The sequence below is a fragment of the Cebus imitator genome, unplaced genomic scaffold (assembly GCF_001604975.1).
Source record: "Cebus imitator isolate Cc_AM_T3 unplaced genomic scaffold, Cebus_imitator-1.0 Scaffold187, whole genome shotgun sequence".
Classification (NCBI taxonomy): Eukaryota; Metazoa; Chordata; class Mammalia; order Primates; family Cebidae; genus Cebus; species Cebus imitator.
Genome location: NW_016107502.1, coordinates 2,645,629 through 2,662,252, shown reverse-complemented (window position 1 = coordinate 2,662,252; position 16,624 = coordinate 2,645,629). Strand labels below are relative to the sequence as shown.

Here is a 16,624-nt window from a genome sequence, read left to right as displayed (position 1 = left end):
AAAAAAAAAAAAAAAAAAGAAGAGAAGAGAAAATATCACAGGGCTGAGCCTGGAGAATGCACATGCTCATTTACACAGGAGAAACTGAGGCTGTGGACAGTTAAATGAGTTGCTCTGGATCATGCTGGCTTCCTCCAGACCACAACTGCCTCCTTTCCGGATGAAAATCTTTCTTTCTTGATACTAAAGGAGAAAAATCTCCATCCTGAAATTCCTCAATTCAGTTCTCTAGAAAGTTCTAAGTATTTGCAATGTGCTTCATGTCGGACAGTATTTTCCACTAGCAATTGTTCAGCTCTTGTAAGTTCGTCATATTATCCAAATATATATCCTTTCCCTTTTAGTGTCCTTTACCCTCAAGGCCGGGCAGGGTAGCTCACATCTGTCATCCCAGCACTTTGGGGGTCCCAGACAGGCAGATCACCTGAGGTTGGGAGTTCAAGACCAGCCTGACCAACATGGAGAAACCCTGCCTCTACTAAAAATACAAAAAATTAGCCAGGCATGGTGATGCATGCCTGTAATCCTGGCTACTCATGAGGCTGAGGTCAGAGAATCGCTTGAACCCGGGAGGCAGAGGTTGCAGTGAGCCAAGATCGTGCCATTGCCTGGGCAACAAGAGCAAAACTCTATCTCAAAAAAAAAAAAATAGATTTCATAAACATGTCACATTCATTCATTCAACAAAGGTTAAATGGTCATCTATTTTGTGCATCATACACAGATGATAAAAAAATAAGCAAGATCTTCCCTTGCCTTCAAAGAACTCTTAGTTTTTTGCAAGGAACAGATATGTTACAAATACAACACAATATGCTTTGCACATTTCGAGTAGCTCATATGTGGCACAGAGAACGGAGTAAATAACTTTCTCAGGAAGAACATCAGGAAGACAGCAGAGAAAATACAGGGTTCTGACAGAGCTCCCAGGAGATAAATATAAGTTTTCCAGGAGCCCACGAGGGGAGTCAATGTCACTCTACTCACCCAGACCTTCCTCAGCTGGAAGGTGGTCCCTTAGACTCTACCACCTGTCCCAGCTCACATCCTGCTGATATTAAGAATATGATAAGCACATGTTCTTATGGAGCACAAGGCTGGACATCTGGATCCTTCCCTTTCCTACAGCATGATTCTTTGCCTCTTATCCATTCAACCCTGCCAAGCCCATTAGCTTGGTACCGGGAAAGAACTCTGAACACATGAAGGTCCCCACTGGTTCTCAAGGCCCCACAGTGAATCACTCTGGCCTAAAACGTGACATTTTAGTAAGAGACCATGAATCCTACTTTAGAAAGAAAGGGCATAGAGGTATGATCACCCATGGACACAAAGGGAAAATGTGGAGAAATTAAAGGTTATAAAGATATAGGATCAACATACACTTACTCTTGCTTGGTTTCCAAATCACATAGTGATTTGGAATAATTTCCTGTTGTTTGAAACCAGGCCAGAGGTGGGTACTGAGCATATTTAATATCAGCCATATTTAATATACATCCAAAAGTAACCCCAGCCCACTTGTAATCCTTTATCATTTCTGAAGTCTTGCTGTCCTGAATTGAGGACTGTACACCAGATTCTTACTGTTGGCCCTGGCGGCATCAGCTGCTGCACCCACTGAATCCACAGAGACATCCGTGACGAGGAGGACCACCGCCTTCGAGGCTCCCGGCCTGGCACCGTGCACTTCCGAAGTCAAGTACCGCACAGCAAAGTCCAAACCACTCCCTGAGGACGGAGAAGAGATCACGCCAAGTAAGCACTGACTGCCGCTGGACACCCTATCTCATGGTGGATCCTTAAGTCACTCAAAAGCTGAATGACTCACAGACTCTGAGGAACACCCAGTTGAGGTCTAGAAGAGACCTGGAAGAGCATCTGGCCTCTCACTTTCCAGGAGAAGAAACGAAGGCCAAGGGGCAAAGTGACTGGCCGTGGTCACACAGTCACTTATGCCAAAAATTAAGACCAGAACGCAGGTCCTGCCTGCAGCCCGTGGCACCAACATTACCGATTTGGCTGGGGCCTCCCTCCCGCTGCATGACGTCCACGAGGCTCAGCAATTGGGCTTTCTCCGTGGCCACATTCCATGGCACATCAATGGTGGTGATGCTTCCATACTGGAGCACTGACACCCGAGTGAGATGAGGCCCTAAACGGAAAGAGAAAATGGGGATTATTTTGAATCAAGTGGAGCCCCCAAAAGATCCTCTTGGTCACCTGCAGCTTCAGGTGCCTCCCTCACTCACCTAACTTGGCTTTTGAAATGAAAGCCTTGGCAAAACTCTTCATTTCATCAAAATAAGATGCTGGAGAGCTGGAGGAGCCATCCAGGAGAAGGACCACGTCCAGGGGCTGGCTGCAATCTACAAAACAACCAGGAGGGTGAGCACGCAGGTGTATGTGGGGACAGTGGCCGCCAGGCCTACAGCCTTACATCCAATAGGATCTGCAGGGCATGCTGACCATGTGGCACACCAAGGGGAGGGTGCCTTCATGAATGCAAGGACAACGTAGGCCAGGGAGGAGGGGTGGGGGAGATGGAGTTCCTGGGGCCTGACTATCTCAGCTTTGGAGACATTGGGAAGACTCCAATTCTACCCAAAGGAAGTTTAAATGCCTACGAATAAAAGGCATGGATTTCTTGGTAACAGGGGGCTGCCGCTCTTCGAGAATTGAGTAAAACACTGGCCTGGCAATATAGGGAAACTGCAAAAGGAAATGGAATGGCAGCCTCTGCCTGGACAATGAGCCGCTGCGTCCTCAGGTCTTGCAGGGCAGGTGAATGTACTGTGACTACTCCAGATGTAAATGCCTAGTGCTCCTGTTAGTGTCTGAGCACATCTGAGATTTGATACAATGATGTAATTGTTGTTTTCCTCAGCAGAAATATTATAAGAATTTAAATAAATCTATGGTTCTGATTAAAAACAAAAACAAAGAAACAAAAGCACTGACAAGTATGAGACTCAAGAGATACTAAAAGGTTAGTTATAGGCCAGGTACAGTGGCTCATGCCTGTAATCCCAGCACTTTGGGAAGCCAAAGCAGGTGGATCATCTGAGATTGGGAGTTCGAGACCAGCCTGACCAACATGGAGAAACCCTGTCTCTACTGAAAATACAAAATTAGCCAGGCGCGGTGGCGCATGCCTGTAATCCCAGCTACTCAGGAGGCCGAGGCAGGAGACTTGCTTGATCCTGAGAAGCAGAGGTTGTGGTAAGCTGAGATCATGTCATTGTACTCTAGCCTGGGCAGCAAGAGTGAAATTCCATCTCAAAAATCAAAAAAACCGCCAGTGATTCGATTCTGGGATGACCTCAAACACACCAAATAAAGATGTTCAGGATCTAGGAAGGGATTAGATGCCAGTGTCAGTAAAAGGTCATAATAACAGCAGTGGGAGCACGAATTTTTTTTTTTTTTTGAGCACTTGTCATGTGCCAGATACTGTTTTAAGCACGTAGGTACTATTATTATCCCCATTTTATAGTTGAGGAAACTGATATGCAAAGAGGTTAAGTACTTGCCCAAAATTACCCAGCTAGCAAGTGGCAGAGACAAGATTCAAACTATGGCAGTCTGCCTCCAGAATCTGAAGACTGCGCCTCCTATTGGCACCTGACCTCCTGGTCTCGCCCTGAAGAATGTCAGCTACTCAGAATAATTCCATCTACCCAGTGTGGTCAAAAGGGAGCTTATCGTCACCAGCTTTAACAGAGATTACCTTGGAGGCAGAAGGTGGAATCGGGTGGGAAAGAGGCTGTGTGATAAAGTAAAACTTGCATTTGTTTTTTTACTCCTTACTGGTATTACTTAAATGTTAACAATAGGCTTGCATTACCTCTGAATGTATATAACCATACACAATAAGAAAAGATCTTCCCCCAAGAGAGGATCACGTTGCACCTCCCTGCCAGGGAGGTGGAGAAACACAAGCCCTGTGAAGGCAAGGTTCAACCAAGGGCACAGAGCAGGGAAGCCAGGATTAGAACCCTAGTCATATCTCGGCAGATGCATGTAGCCCCAAGGCCACGCCAGCCCTCGCCCAGCCCTCCCACCTGCACACAAGGCGCCAGCGTACCAGGGGCAGGGGAAAGGGTGGGGATCTGCAGCCCGTCTCCGGAGCAGCACCTCTGCAGCACCAGGTCAGGAGCCTCTCGGGGGAGTGTCTCAAAGTCCTGGATGAGGATGGGGGCATTGGGCCAGCCGATCCTCTCCAGCTCCTGCACGTTGGCATGAGGGCCCACTCCAATGGGCACCACCTGGATGTCTCCAGGCAATCTCTTGATCTCATCAGAGGCAGGATTTCCAGTGACCATGTAGACCAGGTTGGGCGCCTGCTCCCGGTCGCCCTGGCTGACCAAGAAGCTGTGCTCGGAGAGGTGCTGCAGGGCCAGCCCGGTGTTGGTCCTGTTGCCACCCTGGTAGCGGATCTCTCGCACCCGCTGCAAGATGTCCCCTTTGGACTGTGCCTCACTGAAGGGGTACTCCACGGTCACCATGTAGGAGTACTGCAGCACCGTGACATGGATGCCGTCCTGGCCCACATCCATCCGCTGAATCACCTCCTCCATGAACTCCTTGGTCCTGTTGAAGTCAGCTTCGCCAATTTTGTCTGATCCTTCCAGGACAAACGCCACATCCAGAACCATGGATTTCCTCTTGTGTCCCGAGGGTGAAACCCCCAAGAGCCCGGGGCCCACGGTGACTTGTGCCATGTGGGGGGGCACGGTGGGGGGATGGGCTTCAGGGGCAAGGTCGCAAAGGTAGCTAACAATCTCGTCCCTTTGCTGCTCCAGCTCATCCACACCACTCAGCACGAAGGCCTTGTTCTCAGGGCCCTGTTTCTCAATGAGGCGGATCTGCTTGAGGTTGGCATGGGGCCCAATGCCCACCGGGATCACGGTGACCTTCTTATTCTTCAGGCCCTGGACGTAGCGGGCAAAGTTCCGGGACATCCGCTGGGGCTCCTGGCTGGCCATGAGGAGCAGGATGATACGGGAGGCTTCAGGGCGGTCGATCTTGCCGAAGATTTGGAACAGTGTGTATTTCAAGACCTCACTAGTGGAGGCCACCTGGCTGCCCACATACTTCACCTGGCTGGCAATGCGCCGCAGCTCTGACGGTCGCTTCCGGTCCTTGAGCCCGATGTAGGCGTGGGAGCCATCGTGGTACTCCACCACGGCCACGCGGACCCACTTCTGGGAGATGCGCAGCCGCTCCATCATGTCCACCACGAAGGCCTTCAGCACTTCAAACTCAGCCTCAGTCAGCCTGGAGGAGCCATCCAGCAGGAAGACCAGGTCCAGTAGCTTGCTGCAGTAGAAGTCATGCAAGGGCGCTTCCGAGACGTCCTCCATGTACGGAGTGGTGGGGCTCACCGGGGCATCTGTGGGAGGCATCACCAGGCCTCCCGGCTCCTGGCAGGCTTCACAGGTGAGGTTGACGCCATCACAGTGGCTGCGGCAAAGAGCAAAGAAATTGAAATGGTTCAGGAAGAACCTATGGACACTTCTGAGCCCTGCAGTGTAGGGCCACTTCCACATTCCCATAGAATCTCCTTCCTTTTCCATGTGAACTTGAGAGCCCATGGACCATTCCACATCCAAGTGAGATGTCACTATTTAACATCAGTCCCCAAATAGCATGCCACCCTCCAAAACACACACAGAGCAGACTTCCTTCAATTCTGGAAACCAAAGCTTTAGCCCATTCTAAGACATGAAAAAGACAAATGTTATTCTAGACCATGTACACAGCCACTCAAAGCTGATTTCTTTTCAACCTACATCTTTAGCAACATGAATACTTAATTATAATCCAAGTCTTCTTACAAGTGTCTCCAAGAAGAACTGCTACGGAAATGTGGACGCTAAGCTGTGCTTGTCGATGTTCCGTTGAAGATAAATGCTTTACAGTACATATTCTAACAGAACGTAACTTGCATGAGTTTTAAAACATGTTTAAAATGTTGGGCCCTAAGAAAGAGAAAACACTGGAGCAAAAACACTGTGGAAAGATGAATAAAGATTCAAAACCTCCGCTTCATCTGGCAGAATAAATTATTTGGGAGTAGCAGACAGGGGTCCCCAAGGTGTTAGGCCTAGGAAAAGACATTCACTCGTTCCTCCAGCAGACGTGGGGTGAGCACCTCTCACGTGCAGTTACTGGCCAGGCTCTGTGCCCAGCCTCAAGCACACACCACAAGCCTGTAGCAGAGCAGTGGCCCCACACACAAATTCCTATGCTACCAGGCCAAAGTTCCAGGCTCTGCTGGTAACATCACCTTTTTGCCAGTGTCCTGGAACGTGGCAAGGCCTGCCAGACCGCAGGCAAAGTCAAGTGGCCCTGGGGTGGAGACCAATGTGCGCCAAGAGCATCTCCTCTGTGTACCCTCAGCCTTGGAGGAACCTGGCCTTCAGGACCCCCAGTAAAGCTGACAAGGCGGCAGTGCCCTGAGCCTGGGAAGTGTCCCCCCGTGGCTTGACGCCAGGCCATGCCCCCAGCCTGCTCTGTGGGACTACTACCCACACACTGCCTGCAGCTTCAGTATGCACCGTGGCGGCTGCTTCTGCCCGTGTGCCAGCGAAGGAGGTGGGGAGAGGGCTCGCAGCTCTCATGCCCTTTTGGCACAGAACCCCAAGCCAGCATCAGAATCACCCCATCCTTTGCTCCCTCCAGTCCCTATTTCAGCACAGAGATGGAGCGCAGGCAGAATCTTACTAGGAAGTTAATTCCTCCTTCCTGTGATCCGTGAGATTTATTGCTTCAATCCCAGGTTAACGGTGCGTGAGTGACATACTTTCTAGTTTCCTGTGTTTGCTAGAAAACTCACCCCAGGCAGTGTTCACTCTTGTTTGTACAGATGGTGGAGGCAGGATCTGACTCTGGCAGCTGTGGCCATAGCCCCTCCACAGCGAATTTACGTTCTCAAGTTTAAGTTCCCAGAAGGCTTGAACAGTGTCAGGGAGTGGTGCTGAACAGATCAGGACTTTAATAAATGTTCCCTACTTGTGGGCAGGACGTCAGAGGGCTCAGAGCTCACCCTGAGGCCTCCTCACCTCCCAAAAGGCCAGTTTCCCATAGGCAAGTCCAGTGAGAACTCAGGGTGACAGCAACAAGCACCTTCCCTCCCCATTATGAAAGCCACACCCTGCGACCTGACTGTGGCCCCGACGATGTTCCTGTTACCCTGAGGGCCCTAGGTTCCATCTCACTTTCCTCTCCTGAGTCCCCACCGCGAGTAAAAGAGAAATCTAATTTTTTGGCCAGGGGGGTGGCTGATGCCTGTAATTCCAGCACTTTGGGAGGCTGAGGCGAGCAGATCACAAGGAAAGGAGATTGAGACCATCTTGACTAACACAGTGAAACTCTGTCTCCACTGATAATACAAAAAATTAGCCGGGTATGGGGGCACCGGGAGGCTGAGGCAGGAGAATCACTTGAACCCGGGAACCAGAGGTTGCAGTGAGCCAAGATCGCGCCACTGCACTCCAGCCTGGAAGACAGAGCAAGACTCCATCTCAAAAAAGAAATCTGATTTTTATAGCCACCTGTACTCAGACTAGCCATAACCTACAAGGACAATAAGTGACCATACTTCACCTTCAGTGAGAAAAGCAAAAACCTCTTAGGACTTAAAAACCTAGTAGGAAATACATGTGGAGGAAGCAGTCTAGTCCATCCCTAAAGAAAAAGTAGCAAACTCCAGGAACAAACAAAGCAATAAACTATACTAAATAATGAATTAAATAAATAAACAAATACAAGAAACTCAATCTCTCAACTCATGTAGAGAGGGCTTTTTACCCAAAACCTAGTCTCTGAGCTGGCCCCCAGAGGAGGCAGTAAGACCCATCACTTCAAACAACCCAGGAATCTGTTTTACCAAATCTGGCAGTACTCAGGGTCACTGGGATTCAAGGTGACTTTCTTTCCTGAGGCTAAACGCCGGCCAGCCACCTCACACACCGGGCAGTCTTCAGGATTGATGCAGGTCTGCAAAAGCTCATCCAGGATTTTCCCTGCACAAGAAAGCTGCCATTAGGAACCAAAATGCTCCCCTTTCCCACAAGGAAGCCTCGCTTTTAACTAAAAGGGCCTGCCCTGGAAGCCAACTCCTCCCGCCCGCACCCAGGGTTCACCCCCCGCCACTCAGGAAGCATCTTTCCTCCTTGTGCCTTGACTGATCCCTCTGCCAAACTGGGAGGGATTCCTTCACCCTACCTCACCTCCCCAGGCCTCAGGACAAATGAAATCTTATCTACAGGGCTCTTTCCACCCTTCTGAATAACACCTTCTGTAACTCTAGAGCTGTGCCATACCATATGACAGTCACAAGCTGCATGTGGTTATTTCAGTTAAACTAAGTAAAATTCAATAAAATTCAAAACTTCAGTTGCCCAGACACACTCGCCACAGTGACCTTCAATAGAACATTCCCCCACCGCAGAAAGTTCTATCAGCGGGGCCGCTCTAGATGATAACCCCATAAATAGGCACAGAAAAGCATTTTGGAGGAGCTCGACTTGACAAAAGTCACGGCTGGCCTGGCTCTGATGAAATGACCCATGAAGACAGAACCTGGTGCAGGCCTAGAGGTCAGACAGGGCGCGGCAGATGGAGGCTGAGATGAGGCAAAACTGAGATGCACTTTCCGTCCATCCCTATCCGATCCCAGCAGCCCAGCCCCCAGGGATAGAGGCCTCACCTGGAGGGCAGTGGGCGTGGCAGCCCTCCACGCACTGCACAGGGCAGGCCAGCGGCTCGGGGTGCTGGCACGTGACACGACAGGCAGGCGCACAGCTGTTATAGCGCCATTCACACTCATACCCACTCTCCCGGAGATTCCTCTCCTCGCAGCTCTGAGCTGTGTAGACAGGAGACAAGGCTGTGACCACAAACGCCCCAGGACGGCAGACCTATGTGGTGATGGCCTGGGGGAATCTGGAGATAATGTTGGGGACATAAGGGATGACAGGAATCACCAATATTAGAAATTTCTGGATTGTTGAAGCACCGAAACCAGGATCTATTGGATCAGAATTCATTTCTTTTTTTATTTTTGTAGAGATGGGTTCTTGCTATGTTGCCCAGGCTGGTCTTGAACTCCTGGGTTCAAGGGATCCTCTGGCCTTAGCCTCCCAAAACGCTGGAATGACAGGTGTGAGCCACTGTGCCTGGCCCGGTTTTCTACATAAAAGCATTAATTTGCTCATGTCCAAGGAAGGAAGACTCCATAGACATGAATGTATGAGTTGATCACTCATATTGGCAAATCTAATACTGCCTAATTAAAGACATAAATTGACTTCCTTCTTTTCATCGGTATTCATCAGACTCTGCCAGAATCTCTCCAGAAGAAACGTCTCCACGTACTCATGCCTTGAATCCATTTCCCACCTCACCCATAATATGAACTTCTTACTCAGCCAATGCCTTAACTGAGCCTCCCAGTCCCACGCTAGCGCTCTGTCTTCTCTCTCCCATGACAGTATCCCCCCTGCACTTGCGAAGTCTTAAAGCATAGACACATGGGAAGAAGGGAGAGCATCTGAGAACATGAGGGCATCAGGACTCACGGCACAATGTGGTCGTCCTCCAGGTCACCACCTTGCCGTGCTGGGCACACATGTGGGCATAGGCAGCAAGGGTGTCGCAGAAACAGGTGCAGTCCCCGATGGACTCACAGGAGCAGGTGTCATAAATGCAGGCATCCAGGTATGGCTCGGGGTCCACCTGCAAAGGCAGCCTCAGGTGGCCCAGGCCTATGGCCAGGTGTTAGGAACTCTGGCTCTTGGTCTGGGTGCAAATGCTCTGATGGTCAATTTAAGGATGAGGCGGGTCCAGGTAGAAGGAGATAGGTAGCTCAATGGTCTCAAAGAGGGAATGAGTGGGAAGGCAAGATTCTTAGTTTCTAATCTGAATTCCAGCAAGAAAAGTTGAATAAAGCAGTTTTGCTAGCCTTTAACAGAACACGATGAACCAGAGGATTTTCCAGAAGAACTTTCCCTCTGTCCCTCTGCTTACCTCCCTGCTCGGCCACCTGTCTGTCCTCACAGCCCACTCCTAGCCTCATGGGCATTTGGGTGTTTTTACAAAAACACAAACACACACACATGTTAGTCACTGTCTTTCTCTGCCCCAATTCAGCAAAGAGAATGGGGAAATACACCAGGCCATGCAGCTGCCTCACTGCAGTGCTATGGGGCAGGTATGCCGGACAACAGGGCCTAGCTAGACTCTGACCCCAAATCCAGTTTAACCAGTTCCCACCTTTCCTTATCCCCAAAATACGCCCCTACACACACTGGACGTTTTCAGGACAGTTGTGATAGAAAATGAATTTAGACACTGAGTGGAACATTGTTTACAAGACGTTCCAACAGTCTCAACGTCCCAAACTCCTCCCCTGTCCTCACTCTTCCAACTCAGATGCCCATGATTTCCACCAAACCAGGGAATGTAAGTTTCCTTTGGAGTCCTCAGAGACTGAAACTCATTGGATAGATAGAAAGAGAACTGAGATCCATGTTTTCAACCAGTCTCTCCCACACTGGTGATGCTACATAGCAGCATGTATGTGTGCATGGCTGTGTGTGTACATAGATTCACGTATTCCATACACCGACATACACACGCATGTCCGTGTGTGTACACACATACATGCAGCAGATAAGAGACAACTGTACTATGGCCAGGCATGTTGGCTCACACCTGTAATTCCAGTACTTTGGGAGGCCGAGGCAGGTAGATCATAGAGGTCAGGAGTTTGAGACCAGCCTGAACAACATGGAGAAACCCCGTCTCTAATAAAAATACAAAAATTAGCTGGGCGTGGTGGCAAATGCCTATAATCCCAGCTACTCAGGAGGCTGAGGCAGGAGAATCGCTTGAATCCGAGAGGCAGGGGTTGCACTGAGCTGAGATCATGCCATTGCATTCCAGCCTGGGCAACAGAGCAAGACTCCATCTCAAAAGAGAGAGAGAGAGAGACAGACAGAGCGAGAGACAACTGCACTTAACTTTGAGGAATTCCTCCTTAGCACTAGAGATCAAGACACAAAAATAAGTCATAAAACAAGGACTCAAAATTACCAAAATTAAGGCCAGAAAAGATTTCTGTGGGACAAGAAATGGGCACCAAAGGGTTTTTGAGGGGTGAGAGAGGAAGGTCTTTTGGTCTGGACAAATGCAGCAGCGACAGGAAAAGGAAGTCTCTGGCTCTGGGGTTGAGAACAAGATACTGAAATCAGGGAACAAATCGTGAGACTGGGGCTGAAAGAGAGGCGCTGGCACACGCCAAGGAGAGTGACTTCTCACGCAGAAGGAAATGTTTCCAGGCATTGCTTCCCTGAGAAACTGTTGATTTTACTTTTCATTTCCCAGATTGAAAGCCAAGAAAAGACTGAAGTGGTATCTTGGTGCAGAGCATGCCAAGACACCAGGGTGGCATGCACGTCAGAAGGTCACACTCCATGTCCGTACCGCTGGGCCAAGTCTTGGGACCATCTGCTTCCCACTACCCTCAAGGTCCTCACCAGCTTGTTGCAGTCCTGGAAGACGTCACTGGTGAGGATTCTACAGGAGGAGTCCACCATCGTCTGCTTCATGATGTTGTTGCGACAGGTGGCCGGGGATGAGTCCAGAGGCACCTGGGAACCAGGCAAGAGAAAGGCCAGTCATCGGCTGATCAAACTGGGGTGACTCAGCCCAGAAAGAGCCAAGGACCCTCCTCCCTGCCCTGCAGCCACTTGAAGGTCATACCATCCACAACCCCCCTTCCAGCCCTCTTGAGAATGCGAACGGGGGACATTCCAGGAAGCAGGCTCTTGGGCTCTGTCCACACAGATCCCAGACGTACTTTTCTGGTGTCAGCACACTGCGAGCTCACTTTCCAGGAGTTCCCAAAGTCCACGGAGTCTACCTCCACTTGGAGGTTGCTGCTGGTGAGGTCATTGTTCTGGACGCCATCAAAATTCCCACACAGGCCGCACACTTGCTCCTTGAGAGACAGGTTGAGGGGATGAGCACGGTCAACCCCAGGGGCATGCTCTCTGGCTCAGGGGGAAAAGGAACGTTCCTGGCAACAATGGAGGCAGAGGGCATTTGAGGAAGAAGAGGAGGAGCCAAGGAGCAGGACAGAGACTCAGAGGAGGCCCAAGGTGAGCAGCAAGGCCCTGCCCTTGCCAAGACCTATTCCTGAGCTTCCTTGCCGACCCCATTTTATTTAAAGCCACAGAAACAAAGAGAGGCAACTTGCCCATGTCACACAGTCAGTCAAGGGCAGGGGTGGGAATCAGGCAGCCTTGGCCCTGGGATCACTGGTGGGAACCATCACCCTCCCCAACCAGCGTAGAATCAGAGACAGGGGCCAGTCCCACTGCCCCACCAGTGGAGGTCGAGGGGTCTGCGGACAGAATGTTACAGAACTGCCTTACTCTGGGTAGGTGAGTCCCCTCGCCTGGAGAACTACAGCCTGTTCAGGGCAGGGTGGGCAAATTCTGCTACAGCATAAATGTAACCAGGAAGATACATCTCACCTGTCTCCATGCTCAGCCATCATGGTGTGCAACATAACAACAAGCTCTGAAAAAGCAGTTACTAATGAATGCAAACTACAGAAAAAGGAGGGATAAGTTCTAGTGTTCTGTGGCACCGCAGGGTGACTATAATCATCAACAATTTTCTGCCTATTTTCATGTAGCTGGAAGAGCAGATTTTGAATGTTTCCAACGCAAAGAAATGGTAAATGTTTGCGGAGATATACTAGTTACGGCGATTTGATAATTACACTTAGATATACTAATTACCCTAATTTGATCATTAAACATGTATTGAAATATCACACTGTCACCAGTAAAGACATACAGTTATGTGCCAACTAAAAATAATAGTAAAACAGAAAAACTACAGAAAGAACTGGAAATATTTGTCTGGAAAGAAAAGGTGCTATACATTTACAACATATTTACAGCCCTGGCCTTGAGACAAAGAGAAAAAAATGTATGCTATTTTGCTTCAATAAGCAGAATTTGGCTTGGTACAAGGGGTGTAAGTTACCGAGAAACATAAAAGAAGAATGTTCTCACTGTTGGGCAAAAGGCCAACGATCTTCACGTGGCCTAGAAGCCCCCATGGTGTGACTACTGCCCCTCCCTGCCCTCGTTAACCCTCATTCCCCCCAAGTCCCTCCTCTGCAGCCACACCGGCCTCCTCGTACGATCGCTCCCAACCTCTATCACCTTAGGGCCTTGGCACACGCTGCTCCATCTGCCTAAACTCTCTTCCCCAGATACCAGCACGACTCCTCCTTTTCCCAGAGATTCTGCTCTTACGTTCCCTCTTCACAGGGACCATCAGCCCAAACTATCTAAAGTAACATTCCCACTAGAATATGATCCTCACTAGGGTTATGGAAGGCAAAACAGCAGCTCCCCTGAGATGAGGAGATTATCCTGGATTATCCATGTGGGATGAATGTCATCACCGGGTCCAATCAGAGGAAGGCATGTCAGAGTGCGAAAGGTGCTGTGACAGACAGAAGCAGAGAGAGATGGAGAGTGGGAGATGCTACCCTGCTAACTTTGAATATGGAGGATGGGGCCACAAGCCAAGAATGCAGGCAGCCTCCAGAATGCAGAAAAGGCAAGGAAAGGGATCTCTCTCAGAGCCTCCAGAAGGAATGCAGCCCTTCCCACCAATTTTAGCTTTCCGACCTCCAGAACCATGAGATAATAAATTTGTGGTGTTGTTTTAAGCTAGCAAGTTTTTGGTGATTTCTTGTAGCAGCAATTAAAAAACAAACACAAGGAAAACACATACACACACACACACACACACACTCACACACACACACACCTGATTTTTCCCCTGCTATATCCACAGTGCCTAGGATGGTATTTGACACACACAGGAGCTTAGTATTTCCTGAATAAATGAATGAGTGATTTGTTAATGCTTTCTGGGAATGAGATGGGCTGCCTCAGAGAAGTGAGGGCAGTGCAGCCTCACTGGCTTGTACAAGCTGAAAACGGATGATCTTATCAGGGAGGTTGTGGAGGCCATTCCTGCCTGACTAAATCAGCCACCAGAGTAGACAGAGCCACTTGTCATATGCATGCCACGTAGAGAAATCATTCAAGTTCCAACAACTGTTGGACCCTGAATGGTGGAATCGTTCTCAAAAGTTGGTTATTAGCAATTTTACAAATAGCTCTCAAAAACGTGCTGGCCCATAGCTCAATGGTAAGCCAACACCCTAGAATAGTCTGCAGCGTTATAATAATATTGAACATCACTGGTTTGCCTCTTTAGGGTAAGAAACCTTAAGAAAAGTTTGTATTGTCTAATCTTCTTCTTTTGCGGACATAAACTGCATGCCTAGCAAGGCCAGTCAAGACGTTGTTTGGGGTGGGGAGCCACACTCAATCCTTCCCGCTTGCAGCTAGCGTCAGTAAAAGACTAACTCTAAGGCTTTGTATCCATAGCCCCATTTGCGTGGGGAAGGCAGCTAGCCTAGAGGGCCGCCTTCCCCCAAGACAGCAGACAGGGACAATGGGTTGCTACTCAGGGAGCAGAAAAAGCTCCAAAGGCCAAGTTCCCAACAAGATGAAGCAAGAAAGCCACTGACCTGGTATGTCTGCTTCAGGACCACAGAGATGCTCAGGTGGCGGTCCCAGACCACGGAGAGGGCTTTGCCCAGCAGCAGGATGATGTACCGGCCAGACTCTACCACCTCAAAGTGAGTCTCATCCTTCATGGGCCTCTTCACATTCACCTGGAGGAAGATAAAACAAGAAATCCGGAGGATGAAGGGCAGACTGGACAGTCAGATCCTCCCTCCACTCCACGCCTGCCCACTTGTCTCCTGTGTCCGTGAGCACAGGCACCGCCACCCCTCCAGGACCACTCGTGCCACTGCATCTCCACAGGACCAGCCCCATGCCAGGACATGTCCGTGGCCATCTCCTCACCACTCTCCAGGCATCCGTGACCAAGAGACGGTAATAGAGGTAGCAGCAAAATCACGACTATGAAATTAAAGTACTATAAAACCAATAAGCCGAAGAAACCACACATCACTCCACAAAAGGTGTTTTATCGACGATGGGTCATTAAGTAAACAGTGGTCTCCTAGATAGGTTTTCAACACAGCAATGATTTTAAGCATCTCTAGTCGATTTTTTAAAACTCTATTCCTCTATAAAAATAAGCAGGCCGGGCGCAGTGGCTCAAGCCTGTAATCCCAGCACTTTGGGAGGCCAAGGCGGGCGGATCACGAGGTCAAGAGATCAAGACCATTCTGGCCAACATGGTGAAACCCCGTCTTTACTAAAAATACAAAAATTAGCGGTGTGTGCCTGTAGTCCCAGCTACTTGGGAGGCTGAGGCAGGTGAATTGCTTGAACCCGGGAGGCGGAGGTTGCAGCGAGCCGAAATTGTGCCACTGCACTCCAGCCTGGCGCCTGGTGACAGAGTGATACTCTGTCTCTAAATAAATAAATAAATAAATAAATAAATAAATAAATAAAAATAAGCAGTAGACTCTCACCATTCCTGTATCCCACTACCTCCCCCTCCCCAGAGCCACTGTCATCAGAAGGCAGAGCTGAAGGGACAGGAAACTGAGGAGCTCAGTGCTAGTGCCAGGAATTACATATTACAGGCTCAAGAAGGGCTCTGACCTGAGCCCCTGACTTGGCCCAGTCCCCGCCAGTGCTGCACCCTCGAAGCCCATTTCAGCATGCGTGGCGGACTCCACAATTCATCAGACTGAGGCCGAGGCTGAGAACCGCCATCACTCCCTTGCAGAGGTCCTCTCGTTAGTAACATATCACATGCAGAGCTAATCACACGCGCAAATCTATCCCTCACGTGCCTGCACACCCTGTTCAACGTCATCACTGTCCCTCTGCCTTTAATAGAGCTGTTCTTTGAAATGGAGTTGACACTGCTGACCCACAGTTAATACATCATGCTTGCTAAACAGCTTTCTTCGATAATGGTGAAGAACTCACCTCCCATCCCCTGATGTCAGTGGTGGGTATTTGGAAGAAGTCAGAGATGCAGGCTGAGGCCATGGGAGAAAATGAAGACACCAGGACAGGTTTGAGCCCAGAGCCTGGGTCTTCCTACCACCACATGTAGTCAGAGGAGCTGAACCAAAACTGTGGCGTAGGGATGACATGCAACTTTAACTGCAGGTTCCTGGGCCTCACCCAGACCTACTGAGTCAGAATCTCAGGATGGAACTCCAGGATCCACGTTTTAAGTAAGATCTCCTAAGGGAGTCTTGTTCATACCCCTGAGAACTACTTCTTAAGCTCTTAGTACACAGGGGACCGAATCTGTTTACTCCTCCTTTGAGCTCCTTTAAAAATGTTTATCTGATCGGGCGTGGTGGTTCACACATGCTGTAATCCCAGCACTTTGGGAGGCTGAGGTGGGCAGATCACCTGGGGTCAAGAGTTCGAGACCAGCCTGGCCAACATGGCAAAACCCCATCTCTACTAAAAATACAAAAAATTAGCTCAGCGTGGTGGCGTGCACCTGTAGTCCCAGCTGCTGGGGAGGCTGAGGCAGGAGAATCGCTTGAACCCTGGAGGTGGAGGTTGCA

At 49.6% G+C, this 16,624-nt stretch overlaps 1 protein-coding gene across 2 annotated transcripts in view; it reads right to left on the bottom strand.

The window, feature by feature from the left end:
• VWF (von Willebrand factor) overlaps window positions 1-16,624 on the bottom strand; it is a 173,693-nt gene that overhangs the window by 59,511 nt on the left and 97,558 nt on the right. For both annotated transcript variants that reach the window (XM_017546163.1, XM_017546164.1), the window contains exons 22-31: window positions 14,639-14,785; window positions 11,870-12,010; window positions 11,547-11,660; window positions 9,588-9,744; window positions 8,717-8,875; window positions 7,895-8,030; window positions 4,088-5,466; window positions 2,253-2,369; window positions 2,015-2,155; window positions 1,588-1,731 (exon numbers count right to left, since the gene is read on the bottom strand). In XM_017546163.1, the coding sequence (XP_017401652.1) occupies window positions 1,588-1,731; window positions 2,015-2,155; window positions 2,253-2,369; window positions 4,088-5,466; window positions 7,895-8,030; window positions 8,717-8,875; window positions 9,588-9,744; window positions 11,547-11,660; window positions 11,870-12,010; window positions 14,639-14,785 (2,635 nt within the window). The remainder of the gene's footprint in view (window positions 1-1,587; window positions 1,732-2,014; window positions 2,156-2,252; window positions 2,370-4,087; window positions 5,467-7,894; window positions 8,031-8,716; window positions 8,876-9,587; window positions 9,745-11,546; window positions 11,661-11,869; window positions 12,011-14,638; window positions 14,786-16,624) is intronic.